We start from the raw sequence: 15,574 nt of genomic DNA on the forward strand, positions 1-15,574 counted from the left end.
GTCGCAGAGAGGCAGCCAGCTGCAGTTCACAACGCATGTCTGAAGCAGGGCCGTCACGTTGGACAGCTCGGTCCAATGAGCACCAGCTTTCTAAACAGAAATTTGTAAGATGGCGACCGCCGAACCGGTGAGCACTTTCTCTAAAGAACATAGCAAAACATTTGCGGGGTCTGTTGTTTTAATTACAACATGAGATCATAGGCAACTCTTTGTACAACTTTGACATAACTCCTCAAATGAAAATTGCACGTGGTCAGTATCATACGTACTGTTTTGACTTCGTTTGAAGTTTTTCCCTCTGTGCCACGACCGAAGCACAAAAACAGGAATGCTTGTATGGAGATCTCCAAAGTTACGCTGACGTTACCGCTAGTCACGGCCTTGGCCCTGAGACTTGCCGTTCTCTCGTGCGGAGAGACCGTTACGCCAAACTCCATTAAAAAATCTGATAGTTTAATGTTACCTTGGCTGTCAGTAAACGTAATGACCTTAACGTACTTGGTAAAAGATACTTTCCCGAAGTTGTAGGGTCCTTTGGTAAATTCGGCGTGTAGGACAATCCACCAAGTAGCACTTTATTTTAATAACACCTCAACTTTTAGAATTGGTTAATGCTGCTCTGCAACGTTACTGCCCTGCACAGTCTAACATTACTTTGGTGGAAGAGGATTGTGGGAATACGAGGGGAACCAATCATAAAAGTTATTTTTTTATTGGCATAAGTGCTGCTTGGTGTATGGAATGGATGCCGAACTTAAGACTGGCTCCTGACAATTCGCAAAAGGTCTTAAGTCATCTTATACCAGGTAACGTTATGGAGCCTTGTCGTTAAGCAAGGCAACTACCAGATTTTTTAACAGAGTTTGGCGTGATATTCTGTCAAAGGCACTTCTCGGGGCTAACCACGGCCTAATAAAAGTTAACATTAGCTAGCTGCTAGCGCTAGTGGGTGGCAATCGACCTCGCCAGCTTCTACAGTCAGTGAAATGTGTAACAGCTGTTCATATCGTGTTTCATAAGCTAACGCTATGATCACGGACTTTAACTATAACCATACAAGTGTACTAACGATGTTACTAACCCAACTGAGCATGCCAATAAACCCCTGACTAGTTGGTTACGTGAAGTTAGTCAGTTTGGTTCTAGTTCAGTTTTGACATCTATTCAATGCTGTCAGCACAGCTGTACCTGCCATTCATGGTGAAGCTAGCAAGCTTAACCAAGTTAACCAACTTATGTCTAACTCAACACAACAGACAGGATAGTTAGTGAAAATCATTGTTGGAGATCAGACATCATGTACAGGAGTAGTTCTCAAGCAGGTGAAGGCACTTAAATTTATATTTGGAATCAAAGACCACAGGCTTACTTCCCAATGTTTTGTAACTGTCCCACCTCTACCCCCTTTTTTAGGAAACCAACCCAAGTCCACCCCAAGGTGACGAAGATGGAGCTGAGGAGACTGGACAAGAGATTGTGAGCCCAGAGTCCTACATCAAACACCCCCTCCAGAACAGGTCAGGGTCTGGCCTTCTGCCTTTCGTGGGTACAGTACGTACGAGTCCAAAGTCCATAGAGAATGAATTGGGTAGAATGTCAAAAGGTCTCAGGCAGTGGAATCACCTTCACTCAATGGCACCCAAAAGTCATGCAACAAAGTTTTGTTTTCAGGACTTATTACTTTTGTGACCAGACAGACATGTCAAAATATATTAAAATCAAATTAGATGATCTCCCTGTATGTTCAAATTGCTATAAAAAATTGCATTTTCAATATTTTTGGATGACGGCATCCAAATTTGCCAACCTCATACCATGCCTCTGGATGTGAAGCAGAGCAGGGCTGGAAAACAGCACGCATGGTCATCGATTTTCCATAAAAAATTGGTGACTTGGGCATCACACATTTGTTCAATCGCTGGGCATAGTTCAAGAATAGAATGACCCTTCCTCCACACAACTGAATGGACTGGCTCACATAGATGTGAAGTGGCCATTCACCAAAAACAATGGGTGCTCTGTTCACTAAGAGGAAGCTGAACAAATTACAAAAATGTCTGTGCACAGCACACAACAAAAGCAACATCAAAATGCCCAAACAGAGGTAGTAGACATTGCTTTCTCCCCAATACACCACATTTTCTTTTTCAGTTCGATTGAGTGGTTAGTTTAGCTGCTAATCCTTTTTCAGCTTATGGGGAAAGGCATTAATGTAGAGGCTCAAGATTGATCAAAAGTGAAATTTCAGTCGTATGTGCAACACATTTCCGACGTGCAGTGTGGAGTGCAGGTTTTGCAAAATGACTAAAATGCCTAGATTGGTCTTCCTTGGTTTGGATAAGTTGATTTGAGTATTAGTATTATTTCAAACATGATTTGAAAGGGTTTGCCTACATCAAGCTTGTTCCAGTACAGTCCAAACAACATTAGCCTACTGTATAACATTCATTCTTTCATCGTCTTTACCTGCTTACTCCTTTTCAGAGTCATGGTGGGCTGGAGCCTATCCCAGCATGCATTGAAAGGCAGGAAAACACCCTGGATAGGTCACCAGTCCCATCAGGGACTGCATAACATGCTGCTTCAAATTATGGCTTCTGATCAAGCATCCAAATGTTTTAACAGACAGGTTAACAAGGACTTAGCAAATGTCCCATGCACTGAAGCAGTATGGAATGCAAAAACCTTACTTATATTGGATTTTTCTATTTACACAAACCAATACAAAATAGACAGACAGTCTATTATGCATATACAATGCAGGTGAAGGCAATCAAGGAAAATACAAATGGTAAAAGTTGATCTATCAGTCAGCTTATTCAATGTGCAAATCCCTGGTTCTTTTCCTGTCTTTGATCTGGATTTGGAAACTACCCCTCCACCCACAACCATTGACAGGCTAGCTGCTTAAATGACTTCATCATGGTTTCAACAGTCGCACTGTGTTAACTTAATTATTCTTCCACCTAAAGAGCTTATGCTAGGCGCGGAGCTATAGGAGGATTAAACACTGAACAAGTATGACACCGCCTCACGATTAATTGGACCATAGGAGTGACAGGGCATGATTTACTGAACAGTTTGTGTCAACTGCCTCCAGCTGCATCCATAAGTTCCCCATTTGCTCTGGAGCTCATGGGCCCAGGGTTACTTTTGTTTACCAAGTGTTTAATTAAGGGCTTGCTAACTTTATGCAAATCCCTTTTGTGTTTCACCCAACAGATGGTCTCTCTGGTTCTTCAAGAATGACAAGAGCAAAACATGGCAGGCCAACCTTCGACTCATCTCTAAATTTGACACAGTTGAAGATTTCTGGGCGTAAGAAGCAATAAATCTCTTTCTGTTTTCCTTTTGTTTTTCCTCTAATTACATGGAGTGAATGATGCAGTGAAATGTCATTACCAATATGCCTTGCTTTTGAAATCCTATAAGATCAGCAAGCGATGAATGAGCATGTTTTGTTAATGTAGAGCTCGCTTCATTTCAGACTCTACAACCATATCCAGTTGTCAAGCAACCTCATGTCAGGCTGTGATTACTCCCTTTTTAAGGTAAGCTTGAAGTCTATGCAGGAAATGCCGAGTTAAAATGCACATAGTGTGCTTTAAATCTGCATTGTGTAACTTTTGCACGTCAATCTCTGGTGTCAATATTTTCTATTTAACACTCCAGTGTCCACATTTCCATTGTTGTGTTCTTCCTCTACTTGAAGTTGAATCATTGACGTTGAAAGAACCTTTAGAAATTGGAAGATCATATCAGTCTATTCCAGCCTTAATGAACATCTTCCCACTAGAGTGAAATATCTCACATATTCACAGTAAGTGATATGAGATCTGACAAAAAAATGTAGACAATTTTTATTTGCAACAATACACTACAATTTACACCAAATACATAGCTACTCACCAAGACAATTTTAAGTTTGACTTGGGTTAATTTTAGGTAGTTAGCCAGAGAGCAGCGACGGACACTGACATGTTGCACGTGTGTGAAAATTGCAACAGTATAGTTGTATGGCAGCAATGAGCCACATTCAATTCCAATGCATCAAGGACTAGAAAATAAAATCATAATGGGTTGTCGTAGTAACACAGTGTGAGGATGCACAAGCAAGAATGTGAGAGTATTGCATTCCAAATGGAGTTGACCATTTCAGACGGTTGTCGAATGATTTTATTATAGAAAAGGTCTTAACTAAATTGTTTCATCCTAAAATAATGTGACCATTTTGGGAATAACGGGAGCAGATGTTCTTTGTTCAACGGGTGTGGGAGGGGGAGCAATTCTTCAGGCTGACATGCCACTCAACAGTGAACTTTAAAGGGACTGACATTTGCACACCACATGAATTCATATTTTGGCCCCATCTTGGCCAATCTCTAAGCCTTTTGGAAAGTTAGCAAAGGCCTGTCCATGGAACTCTCACAACAATTTTCATGTCATTCAGATGTTAAATTACAGGTCTTTTGAGTATGAAAAATTTAAGATGTCATTATATTCAAACTTGGTGGGATGTTTCTGATTTCAATTTTTGATAAGAAAAAAAAAATGAAACCTTTCAAATTGATATGCTGCTCAGAGAAAAATTGAGAGCAAATTGAACATTTCCTACAAAACATTTGTAGCATACCAATAAACAAAATTGCATTAGGAGAACAGAATCAAACGCGGCTATTGCAAAAACAAAAATATTGTACTGAATCGTTCACACTTAATAGATATTCATCTAAAACAGAAGCGTTCTGATTTACCATGAGGCTATTCAAGCACAACCAGAAGTGAGTGAGTGAACTCTGAACTCATCACATGTCAGAGTTCAGTGGTTGTTCTGATAAATAAGAAGTATGGGTAGAAGTTTAGTGAATTGAATGGTGGGAGGGTGCACAACAGCAGCCAATTACACAGCATTTGAGGGGGCTGCAGTAAAAAACAAAGAAGCAGTGGTGAAATATGACCGTAGTCGAATGGCTCATCAATATATGCTATGTAACTTGTGTAGATCAATGTGGTTTTTTGAAATTGCGAGAATGATTTTCTGTGTTTTCTGTTCCTAGTTTCTGTGTCGAACTAGCAGAATATTGTTCTAAGAAACTCCATATCCACCAGCTGGCAGATCCAGAGCTTCTAGCAGGGGACCTCAGTTTGTCACTTCTGAACCCAACTACAATTTAAAATTTTAAAGAAAATTAATTACATTTTTACATAAAAATTGAATAGAATGTAGCTTTTTACCAAACATTGCAACGGTTAAAACGGTTAAACATGTTCTTAGAACTGCGAGTCCCCACTTTGCGTGCACATCTCACAATTGCCGCACACATATTAAAGGGGTATTAAAGTTTTGGTCCCTTGTTGTGCGGATATGTAGTAATGATCTCAACTGTTGCTCCAGGACGGCATCGAGCCCATGTGGGAGGATGAGAGGAACAAGCGTGGCGGACGCTGGCTGATCACGCTCAACAAGCAACAGAGGAGATTAGACCTGGACCGCTTCTGGCTGGAAACGGTAACTTGCTCATTTCAAAAGTTATAGTATTACTTATTGCTTCCTGGGAGCAGTAATGAGTTCCACTACTCTAATATTACTACACTCATAGAGATATAACACTGTTATATCTCTATGACTACACTACTGTTAACACCCTTAAAATGGCCAATTGCATCCTCTCTTACCTTCAAAAATGAGGGTAACTAAAGTGCTTTGTGTACGCTTCTGTGTGAATGATCAGAGAAACCGGATAGAGTTGATGTTCAGTGTTCTTGTCATTGTTTTGGTTTATAAAATCAAAGTAGTGCGAGGTGTGTGTGTGTGTGTTTCTACTAGCGAACAGAGTAGAAAGAGTTCCCATCATATGTAAGAGCAATCCGCTGTTGCCTCGACTGACAGGTGTGACAACACGGTAACACAACACAGTCGGCTGGCAGCTGGTGAAAATTGGCTAGCTGCTAAGTTTCCAGTCAAGCCGATGTTGCTGTGCTCCATCTACCTGCTGCTGTGAAGCTCGCTGACAGCGGCACGGATTTCTAGCAAGCTATGGAATGCCCGTTAGCAAACAGGACTTCTTTGATGCTGTACAGTAGCCAGTTGTCCACCGCAGGGCTAAAAGCCTGGGCTTACTCATCATCTCTGAAGGCAATTTGTTTTTATGTTTTGTTGCCAACATAGATCATTTTTAATATGGACTTGTGGAGAGGGAAGAGGATGCTGACCTGAAGGACTGATCACCCCAATCTGTGTGTCCTGTTCTGTCAGTCTGTTTCTGTGACTGGCTTTTAGTCTGTTGTCTGGTTTGCAGTCTTTTCAGTCAAACTGGTTGGTTCAACAGTCTACATTCAGTCACAGTTCTGGCCATCATCTTTATTGGTGATAAGTTAGAAAAAAGAATGTAGACATTGACAAGGTGCTTACCCTTAGCAGTAAGAATTTATAAAAATGATGTGGATAAAATGCTGTAATTCTATTCTTTTTAGTTATCTTTACCTCTGAATGTTGGTTGAATGGTTTCCTATAATGGTGTTTTCATGGGGGTGGGGGGGGCATGCTTACCCCTGGGGATAATCAGTCTTTGGATAATTCATCCTCAGCTTGATATTTAGAGGGGCAGATAAAAAAGTGACCGACTTCTTAAATTAAATTAGTAATTTGTTACACTACTTGTTACTGGGAAAAGTAATATTACTAACATGCTCCTAAGTAATGCACTACTACCCAACTCTGATCCTACTAAAGCTGAAAAATGAATAAAAAAAAATCAGGATACCCTGAAAATGTTCGCTGAGGTGCTGTTAACCTGATAAAAGTGCTGATGCAAATGAAAGCAGGAACCTCAAAAGAATCTCTTTGATCCATTGTGATCAACGTGACAAACTAACAATGTCCAAGGCCTTCAGCCTTCATGAGAATAGGGATATACTATTGCAAATCACACTTCAAGATGTGAATCTTCATGTTTTGACGTCTGTTTTTTCCTTCTTCTTCTTGCCCCATCACTTCACCAGCTCCTGTGCTTAGTCGGAGAGGCCTTTGACGACTACAGCGACGAGGTCTGCGGGGCCGTGGTCAACATCCGCACAAAAGGAGATAAAATAGCCGTCTGGACATCGGACTACGAGAATCGGGACGCCGTAACGCACATAGGGTGAGGCAGGTCTTCAGTTCCAGTCAGAGGAACCTGAAAACACTTGTAAATACGGGCGATATCACGCTCTTTATCCTCTTACGGTGTCATTCTTGTGTGTCAACAGGAGAGTTTACAAGGAGCGCTTGGGGATCCCCATGAAGATGACTATCGGCTACCAGTCTCACGCGGACACGGCTACCAAAAGCGGCTCAACCACCAAGAACAAGTTTGTCGTCTGAGAAACGCCCTACGTGCCTCGTCCATTTCCCGGTCTCCTCTTTGCTGTCGGTGCATATGTTTACTTTGCTGCAAAGACTGCGTAATGCAATCTGGAAAGAACCCAATACAAGACTACATACCAAATGTTATCATAACCCGCTCCGGGACTTGAAACCACAGGAAAATCCACTGACACCCGATGAACATGCAACTTCCAAAACACTAACAATGACAGGTATTAATAGCAGATGAGGCAAAGCGTGCTGGGTGCTCTGCTAAAGAAATTACATGTTGATTTTTTTTTTTTTTTTTTAATGGCAGGGAATTCTGAAATGCAAAAAATGTATATTTCTCTCCCCTTTTCTACAGCATCATTGATTTGCTGTAATCCTTAATGACATTAAACCCTTTTAATTTATTATATCAATTTGCCTGCATATTAGCTTTAGACCTTTGTTTTATGCTTATTTGCCTTGAACCATTGAAAGTAATCAGCCTTTTCAGAGTATTTCATGACTCAAATATTCATTTGAGTGTTAATATAATTAAAACATTGGTTTTGCAATTGAGTAGTAGCTGTTATATTGTGGAATACTTTTTTGCAATCTGTAATTTGTACATTCCTTGTTCGAAATGATTTGATATTCGACTCGCAGTGATGCTGTATTGCAGGGTATCAATTTATTAGACTGAATTTTATCTGCCTTACAATGGAAAGCAACACAAATGAGGAATTCTCTAAATAAAGTTTTTGTGACTTGAGCTGACTTTTCCTCAGCTCATTTTAAAGCCAGAGCCTAAGGAACAAAGACTAGGTACACCATCAAACAGTTTTCTGTGCCTGGAGATAGCTGAATTCTGCCAGAGCTTTCTCTCCGCTCTCTCCATTATTTCTTCCCCACTGTCTGAATCAGAATACTAAAGGTGACAGGACCACCCACTCTCCTTAGACAAAAAAGGAAGAAAAAAAACCTTTCTGCACTCTCTCTCCTTAGAAGACAGAAAACAGTGAGGATTTTTATCCACCAGTAACGAGTATCCTGTTGACATTTTTAACGGTGTTGGTGCAAGGTAAAGAGGGATCCACACCACCTCTTATTTACATGAAAGCTCTTTGATTCAGTAAAACCAAAGTACTGCGATTTGAACAACTAACAGTTTAATTAAAAGTTACTTCAGCTTCTTAGCTTATTTCATTTGCCATGCTTAAACATGGTAATACTTATAACTGCATTATAACCTGCTACACTAATCTGGTATATTGTCTAATTTCAACAAACAATTATTCTAGTTATCACATCCCACTCCCACTGATGCAATACAGGACATCTAGAGGTCAGCGAAAATATCATGCATTTAATTAACTTAAAAATTAAAATAACCACAATCATACCAATGTACAAAACTTATTGTAGGCCAACATCATGAAATCAGCAGGCCCCCACAAAAGCGCAATGGACTACGACCAATAACCACATTGGTGGTTATAATAACCACAATTACAATCAATGCATACAATAAAAAAACTCACCTGCACAAATGACACACTCATCACAAACTCAAACTAGTTACAATCTCATTAAATCTTCTCATCTAATATACAGTCATTAGAATGCTTTATTTATAATGGAGAGTCAAGCACATTTTTATCACACATCCACACTTTTTTATTAAACTCATTTACAGTAATCAGTACATTTCAATTGTCACATAATACATGAGATTATCAGTAAGATTTGTTGTTTTCTGATCTGGTCACTCAGTAGTCATGATGCTATCCAAGACTCTTAACTAATGACTTGTAACACCCTTTGTCGTTTCGATAAGTGGTGTTGCTAAAACATTAGAAGTAACTATCATAGTAAAACTCTTTACACTTGTTACAGTATTTGCCAAGACACAGTATGTAACCAGCGCTAAGCTTAGTTCACTTGATTTTCAAGTTTTGATGAGACTTGTTCATGAGTTCAAATTGATACTGATCGATCCAATATCATAGGAATAACCTGAATCTTGTCTTAGAGTGGATTTCTTAAGAAATAAATGTTGCATCTTTAGAAATGAAAGATTGAACGATCGCTTTTAGTCTTTAAACTTCAGAGCAAACAACACAGGTTGTCATTCATTGAAAACCGAGCCCCAGTAGAAAGATCAATATGTAATAGTAAAAGTATAAACTTCTTTTTAAGTTATAGTTAACGTCTTTTTTAGGTCTTGCTATATGAAAACCAACCTCCCACTGTTTGTGCAGACATTCAAACACAAGGCCACTGACATGGTCACTGTAGTGAATGGGGTTAGAGACTAACCTTGGCAGCCATGAATGCAATTAACGTGGGGAATTGAACCAGGCACAGTTTTTCAGACTCCAGGCGGCCTCTATAACCTCAGGGCCACCTCGCTTTCCAATCAAATGGCCTTGTCAAGATCCCAAACCCTCCAATGTGAGACGACTTGTCAAAGCAATTGGACAACAGGATATAGCCCGGCACAGGAAGACACAAAATGAATAGCTTTTAACCTCGCAGTCACCTTTATCATTTGGGATCCAAACCGATAGCACACAGAGCCAAAACATCAAACGTTACCAATGTCCAAATATTTATGGAGCTGACATGTTTTTGAGGCTGTTCTGGGTAATTCTGTTCATTCTGTGGCCCCAGGCGGGTATTAGTATAGGTAATGATTTCAATCTTGTCCATCACTTTACACTGGAGGGAGCTGCAACCCCATTTAACTTTGAACCATGAATTTAAACAGGCAGTTGTTGTGAGACTATTAGCCAGTCCAGGGATGGATTTGTTTACACCCTTAAGTCTGCAGCCTACAGGCTTTCATCTTAAAAGGCATTGATTTAGGGCACTGCCTTGTCTGGATTACATTTCGCTCTTGTCTGACTGTCTGGGTATTTCCTATTTTGGGCTTTTGACAGTGGCAAATCACAGCAAACAATTCCACTTGGGCAGCATCTATAATCCTTCAAATATATTGTGTGTGTGGAAGGGAAGGGGGAAGTTTAAACTAATCTACACGATGAATTATAGTCTCAATGTTAAATCAAATAAGAAATAACAACGTTGTGTTTTTGTGTTACTCTGATGCCTTACCTCCATGCTGTACCTCATTCTGATTCTCTGTAGCATGTGAATTGTAATGTATAGAAAACAGCGGTGCCATCAGAAGTGGGATTAGTGATTTAAGATCAAAGACAGGCAGTATCGTGCTTGGTGTACGTCGCCAGCAGCCGTAATTAGGACATTATAACATGTAATACTCTTAGAACTAAGTGATGTAAGCCACAGTCATTTGTGGAGCCTAATGCTTCATCAGCTTACCATTCTATTTGATGTGTATTGTATAGACACAGAAGATGGCTGATCAATTTCCCCAGGGTCTGTCGAGGCTTTCGTTTCTCTCCCACTAGTGTATGGATCAATGGCGGGATTTGTTAACCCAGATTAAATGAATGGGGGGAGTAATCAGAGGGGCAGTTAGCCTACTCTGTGGGCTTGTGGATCCAAAGTGCGTGGATTACATTTAAAGCCTGGACACATATAGCAAACATATAGCTGATCCTGATCGCCACATGAAAGGTAAAGCACAAACACGCTTAAACCAAAGTTATCAGACAATGCAGGGTTGTGTATGTTATGGATGATGTTTTCAGTATTGATCCTATCCATGGGGGACACATACATTACCCCAGTTCCCTGTAACTCCCTGTTCACCTGTCTTCGCCAATGTCCATCCAAATTACAATTAGTCCAAAATGCTACAGCCAGTCTCCTGACAGCAACTACAAAGAGACAGCATATTATCCCCCATCTTATCTTCACTACATTGGCTACCGATGCAGTGTAGGATTGATTTTACCATTTTATTGATCACTTTTAACGCACATCTTGGACTAGCACCTAGTTACAGTGTGTCTCTTAGCTTTTAACCCTCTGTCACCCTCTGTCTCGTTTCACAGTCCAGGCTGAGGAGTAAGGAGCTTTCTGGTCTCTGGAACAACCTGCCAGCTCAGTGCCCTCCTTTAAAAAACACTTTAAAAACACACTTTCACAGCATTAAACAGTTTAAAGTGCAGGTCCAGGGGTGGGGGTGGGGTCTTGAAACTCTAAGGGGTGGAGAGTTTCTGGTCCAAAACAGAGTACTCACTCAGAAAGGGAGTTTTGAAAGGCAGAAATCTCAGCACCTGGCCAAGTAATAGTTGAGTTTCAATTTCTAGATGAAGTGGGTTTTTTTCCACTTGTGAACTTTTTTTTTTCACATTTTCACCTGCCATTAGATATGTCAATATTTATTTAACATGTGAAAAATGCAAGGAGACAATTCACAGGTGACAATGTCAATGAGAAATTTCACACATATAAAAACCAACATGTGTCCAAAAAGCACATGTGTTTTGAATTCACATGGTTTTTCACATAGACACAGATAGATGATGGTCTGTTTGTTATATGGGGCAGTAAAAATCATACTTTTGCCCCTTCAGTCGTTGCTACATACCAGTTTGCCCCTTTTCCCTCTTTCCCATGGCTAATTGAAAATATTGACGCTTAGTATGCATTGTGTTAATTAATACGATGATTTTAAAACAATTGGGTCTGTCAATGAGTTCGAGATATTCAATCAACGAGATTTAGAGCTTCTCATTCATCTAACATTAAAAGGATGGGGCAGTCACAACGGGCAGGGTTCATATAAACTGAAAATAATTAGCATGGCCTCTTGTGAAGTTTAATGGGCTTTGCGCACACAGTTATGTAATAGCCTAATTGATTAATCAGCCAGTAATAATAACACAAATGAGTTTGACAGATTCAGTGGTCATATGTAATTTGCTGTGTTCACTCACAGACGTAAATATTGTCCTACAGATAACATTTTGTCACTGACTTACCTCCCCACCCACAATCTATTGGCTCTTTCACTTTGTTCTTATAGGTGAAAAACAATGGCAAGGATCCTCCTGTTGGATGGATATCTGCAGTTTGACTCTACAACACAAGGAGGGAACCGTATAGTAGAAGTGGAGAACTCAAAATGCTTATGATTCATTCATCCCAAGTTGGAATGACAGAACTGTACACAATGTCTTCAATCACTTAGCACCTGGGAGCTGCCCAGCACAACCACAGTCTTCCACTGGTGGCTCCACTGGAACCATTGGGGGTTAAGTGCCTTTTGAACACACAGGGGTAATTGAGAGGGTTTTTTCTTCATTCCTGCAAAACATACTTTTTGTGGGTACTTGTTTTTTGTCGAACAGCAATATGCCACTTGGTGGTTGCTTTTGCCAAAGCGTTTTATACTACCATGAATGCATATATATTTAATATGGGTACCTCCAGTGACTACACAGGGCAACTATTACTGCAGTTCTCCAGGTCTTCATAAAAGTACACAGATATTACTTCATTGTATTTTTATTTTGTCTTTATTTGAATAGATGAAAATAATTGTATTCACCTAAAGAGGCAATCATCCATAATACATTTGAAATCTGTTTTGTCCCAGCCTTCAGTGGGATTGATTCTCCACAAGGATTTTTGCTATATTCTTCATTTGATATTTGGTTGTAATTTCTTTTAATTTGAATTCCTTAAATACTCCTATTCACTTAATAACCTGAAGATGATTTATCCCAACAATATCCTTCCAAAAGAAGCCACTTCAGTTGGTCTGCACTCAAAAAATAATTTTGCTCTATTTTGTATGCATTTGAATTGTAAGACAAATTACCATTAAATTGGATTAATTAACTGTAATTTAAGTATAAGATTTATAAAACTTCATTAAATTAACAGTATGAAATAAATTATCATTTATGAAATAAACTCAAGTATGCCTCGAGCTAAAATAAATTCAATGATTTTAAATGGATGCAATTAATGCTAATAATGGCAATGTGTTTCAAATATGTTAATTTTATTAGCTTCTAAATGATGAATTTCCATCAAACTGAAATAATTAAACTGTATGTTATCTGGTTACATGGATCCAATAACAGGCTAACACTCAAAACTATTTTCATTCATTTTACCTGTTTCAGTCTAGTTGATATTAAACCACACACGTTTATGTTGGCTGTATTTTCTTGAAACTGTGTGTATTTAGATAAAATAACCTTTTTCTCAATACCTGAGAGGATCAATGTTCATTTTTTGAGTGTGTCAGCTCATCTTTAGCACACTAGTAGATCCAAGAAAGACACAATGTTTCCAATAGGTTACAAGTGCGGCAATAAAATCTGTTTGACTTCAATCATGTTTCATCGCTGCTTGTTTTTCATCGCCCCGTCCTCAAACACTTTGAAGTCAGTCGCTGCCTTTGAGCACTTGGCCTGCATTCACCAACTGATGCAGCCTCTAACTATTCAACTTCTGTAACTCCCACCACAGAGAAACTTGTCATGAACTGCACTCTGATTACTTTTTCATATAGTTGTTATCTCCCAGCGACTCCCAAACAAGTGCATTTGTGCAAGACCGTATAAAAGTTTGAAATGTGTGAGATTATATGCACAATAAATCGGCTTTGTTTTGGTTCAAGTGCTCCTTCGAGGCATAGACAGTACACAGTTTTACCTGGAGATATAAAAGTGCAATTGGAATTGTACAATACTCAGAGCACAATGATAATGAACAGTTTAAGTGCATATTATGACCATTGTCGCACGCATTTGCAGTAAGGAAGACTAAAACGAGAGTTCCAAAATGTCTTATTTTATGCTCATTTCAAAGTCTCATTGCTCTGTATACAAATTTCCATTAAACCTTAGTTTAGTTTGCTACTTTCTTAATGGTTCAGTTAAACATGATTTTGTTAAACACCATGGCTGGTGTGAAAGTGTCTGGATTTGGCTTTTTGGACATTTTGATTTGAGGATGTGGTAACACTCTATCTTGTTTTCCGCACAGTTGAATTTGCTAAATAAGCTCCCTAATACTTAGTATAGTTATTTGTCCTACCTATTTCTCTACCATTGATCAAAATAGCGCTAATCAATTTCTTTGTTTTTAAGCTTGCCACTAGGTGGAGAGCTTCTACATGTTGGTTTGCCCATGAGGAGGACCATTTAGGGGATAATGTTCATAGACTTCCATTCATTTTGGATGCTCATTGAGCTTCATTCACTTACATCTATGGCAGTTACCTCTACTGTTCAGTAGATGGCGCTATCTCCTCTGTGACAAAAATCAAGGATAGACCTAAGTAGGTTTTCTTGGGTCTTCATGATTTTTGTCATTTGTGCGATGTTGTCATCAGCTTAGCCTAGATGTTGGGAATTACTGGAAATTGCCAATGTACAATGGATATACTTGGGTTTTAAGCTGTTGGTCAGCTTCACAAACAAAACATGCAGTGAGCTTGAAACTAGCAGTAAACTAGTTTTCACTCTTTCACCAATCCATAAATAACCAGTTTATAGCACTGATCTGAATCCTCATCCCCTGAAATACAAATCACTGTCACTGTGTCATCATGAGGCAGGCCTTGGCGGTAAAATGATTTGCATATGCATGTTGAAAATCCAGCAGCTCGTCATTTCAGAGGGCCACCGGCTTCTGGTCTTCTCTCCTGAACAATCTGCGAACCACAACAGCGTAAAAAATAAAGGAATGCTGAAATGTTCCTTGCAGGCGCTGGTGTACTGTATGTTACAGCACATATGACCAGTGATATAGTGGTTAATACTCCTGCCTCTGCTTGAAATCTCATGTGCCACCCAGACAGCCTTCATCCCTTTCTATATGAGGCTTGTTTATGAAGAAAGCACCACAGCTGGCACAGGGGGAGGGAAATAAAAATAGTTTTAGGGCCAAATTATGCATTGATTATTATTAGGAATATACTGTTTCATGTTTTTATCTTTCATTTCCCAGATCATCGAGGGAGGGTGTATGTGTGTGTGTGGGGGGGTGCAGCTGGTCTATAGAGGTTACTATCAGTCATTTCAGACATGGCAGTTCAACAAGGACCTAATGAAAATCCTACAGTCTCTTAAACACATCAGCATATGGAGATACTCATCCTTCTGGCAAGCATAAAAATGAGATTTTGACCATTTTTGGAGAACATCGTAAATCAAAATACAAATTTAAATCAACATTTTACATGACTTTATATTTATGAGTCATAACGAGCTGTGTCCTACTGTAATTATTTATATATCAAGAGCACTGATCCTTCTGTAAATCAATTTAGCAATGATTTATTCTCCA

At 39.4% G+C, this 15,574-nt stretch overlaps 1 protein-coding gene across 1 annotated transcript; it reads left to right on the forward strand.

The window, feature by feature from the left end:
* The first annotated feature begins 27 nt into the window (after positions 1 to 27).
* eif4eb (eukaryotic translation initiation factor 4eb) lies at positions 28 to 8,132 on the forward strand. Its single transcript, XM_071903058.2, has 7 exons — positions 28 to 127; positions 1,414 to 1,517; positions 3,223 to 3,318; positions 3,488 to 3,551; positions 5,396 to 5,509; positions 7,003 to 7,142; positions 7,249 to 8,132. The coding sequence occupies exons 1-7, from the start codon at positions 110 to 112 to the stop codon at positions 7,361 to 7,363; spliced, it is 651 nt and encodes a 216-aa protein (XP_071759159.1). The 5' UTR covers positions 28 to 109; the 3' UTR covers positions 7,364 to 8,132.
* Positions 8,133 to 15,574: the final 7,442 nt, after the last annotated feature.

Source organism: Centroberyx gerrardi, chromosome 17 (assembly GCF_048128805.1).
Source record: "Centroberyx gerrardi isolate f3 chromosome 17, fCenGer3.hap1.cur.20231027, whole genome shotgun sequence".
In the NCBI taxonomy this organism is placed as follows: domain Eukaryota; kingdom Metazoa; phylum Chordata; class Actinopteri; order Beryciformes; family Berycidae; genus Centroberyx; species Centroberyx gerrardi.

What these genes read in the sequence shown, in the direction of transcription:
- eif4eb (XM_071903058.2), top strand. An exon ending in GTGATTACTCCCTTTTTAAG is followed by an intron (nt 3,552 to 5,395) that starts GTAAGCTTGAAG and finishes CTGTTGCTCCAG; the next exon opens with GACGGCATCGAGCCCATGTG. An exon ending in ACCGCTTCTGGCTGGAAACG is followed by an intron (nt 5,510 to 7,002) that starts GTAACTTGCTCA and finishes TCACTTCACCAG; the next exon opens with CTCCTGTGCTTAGTCGGAGA.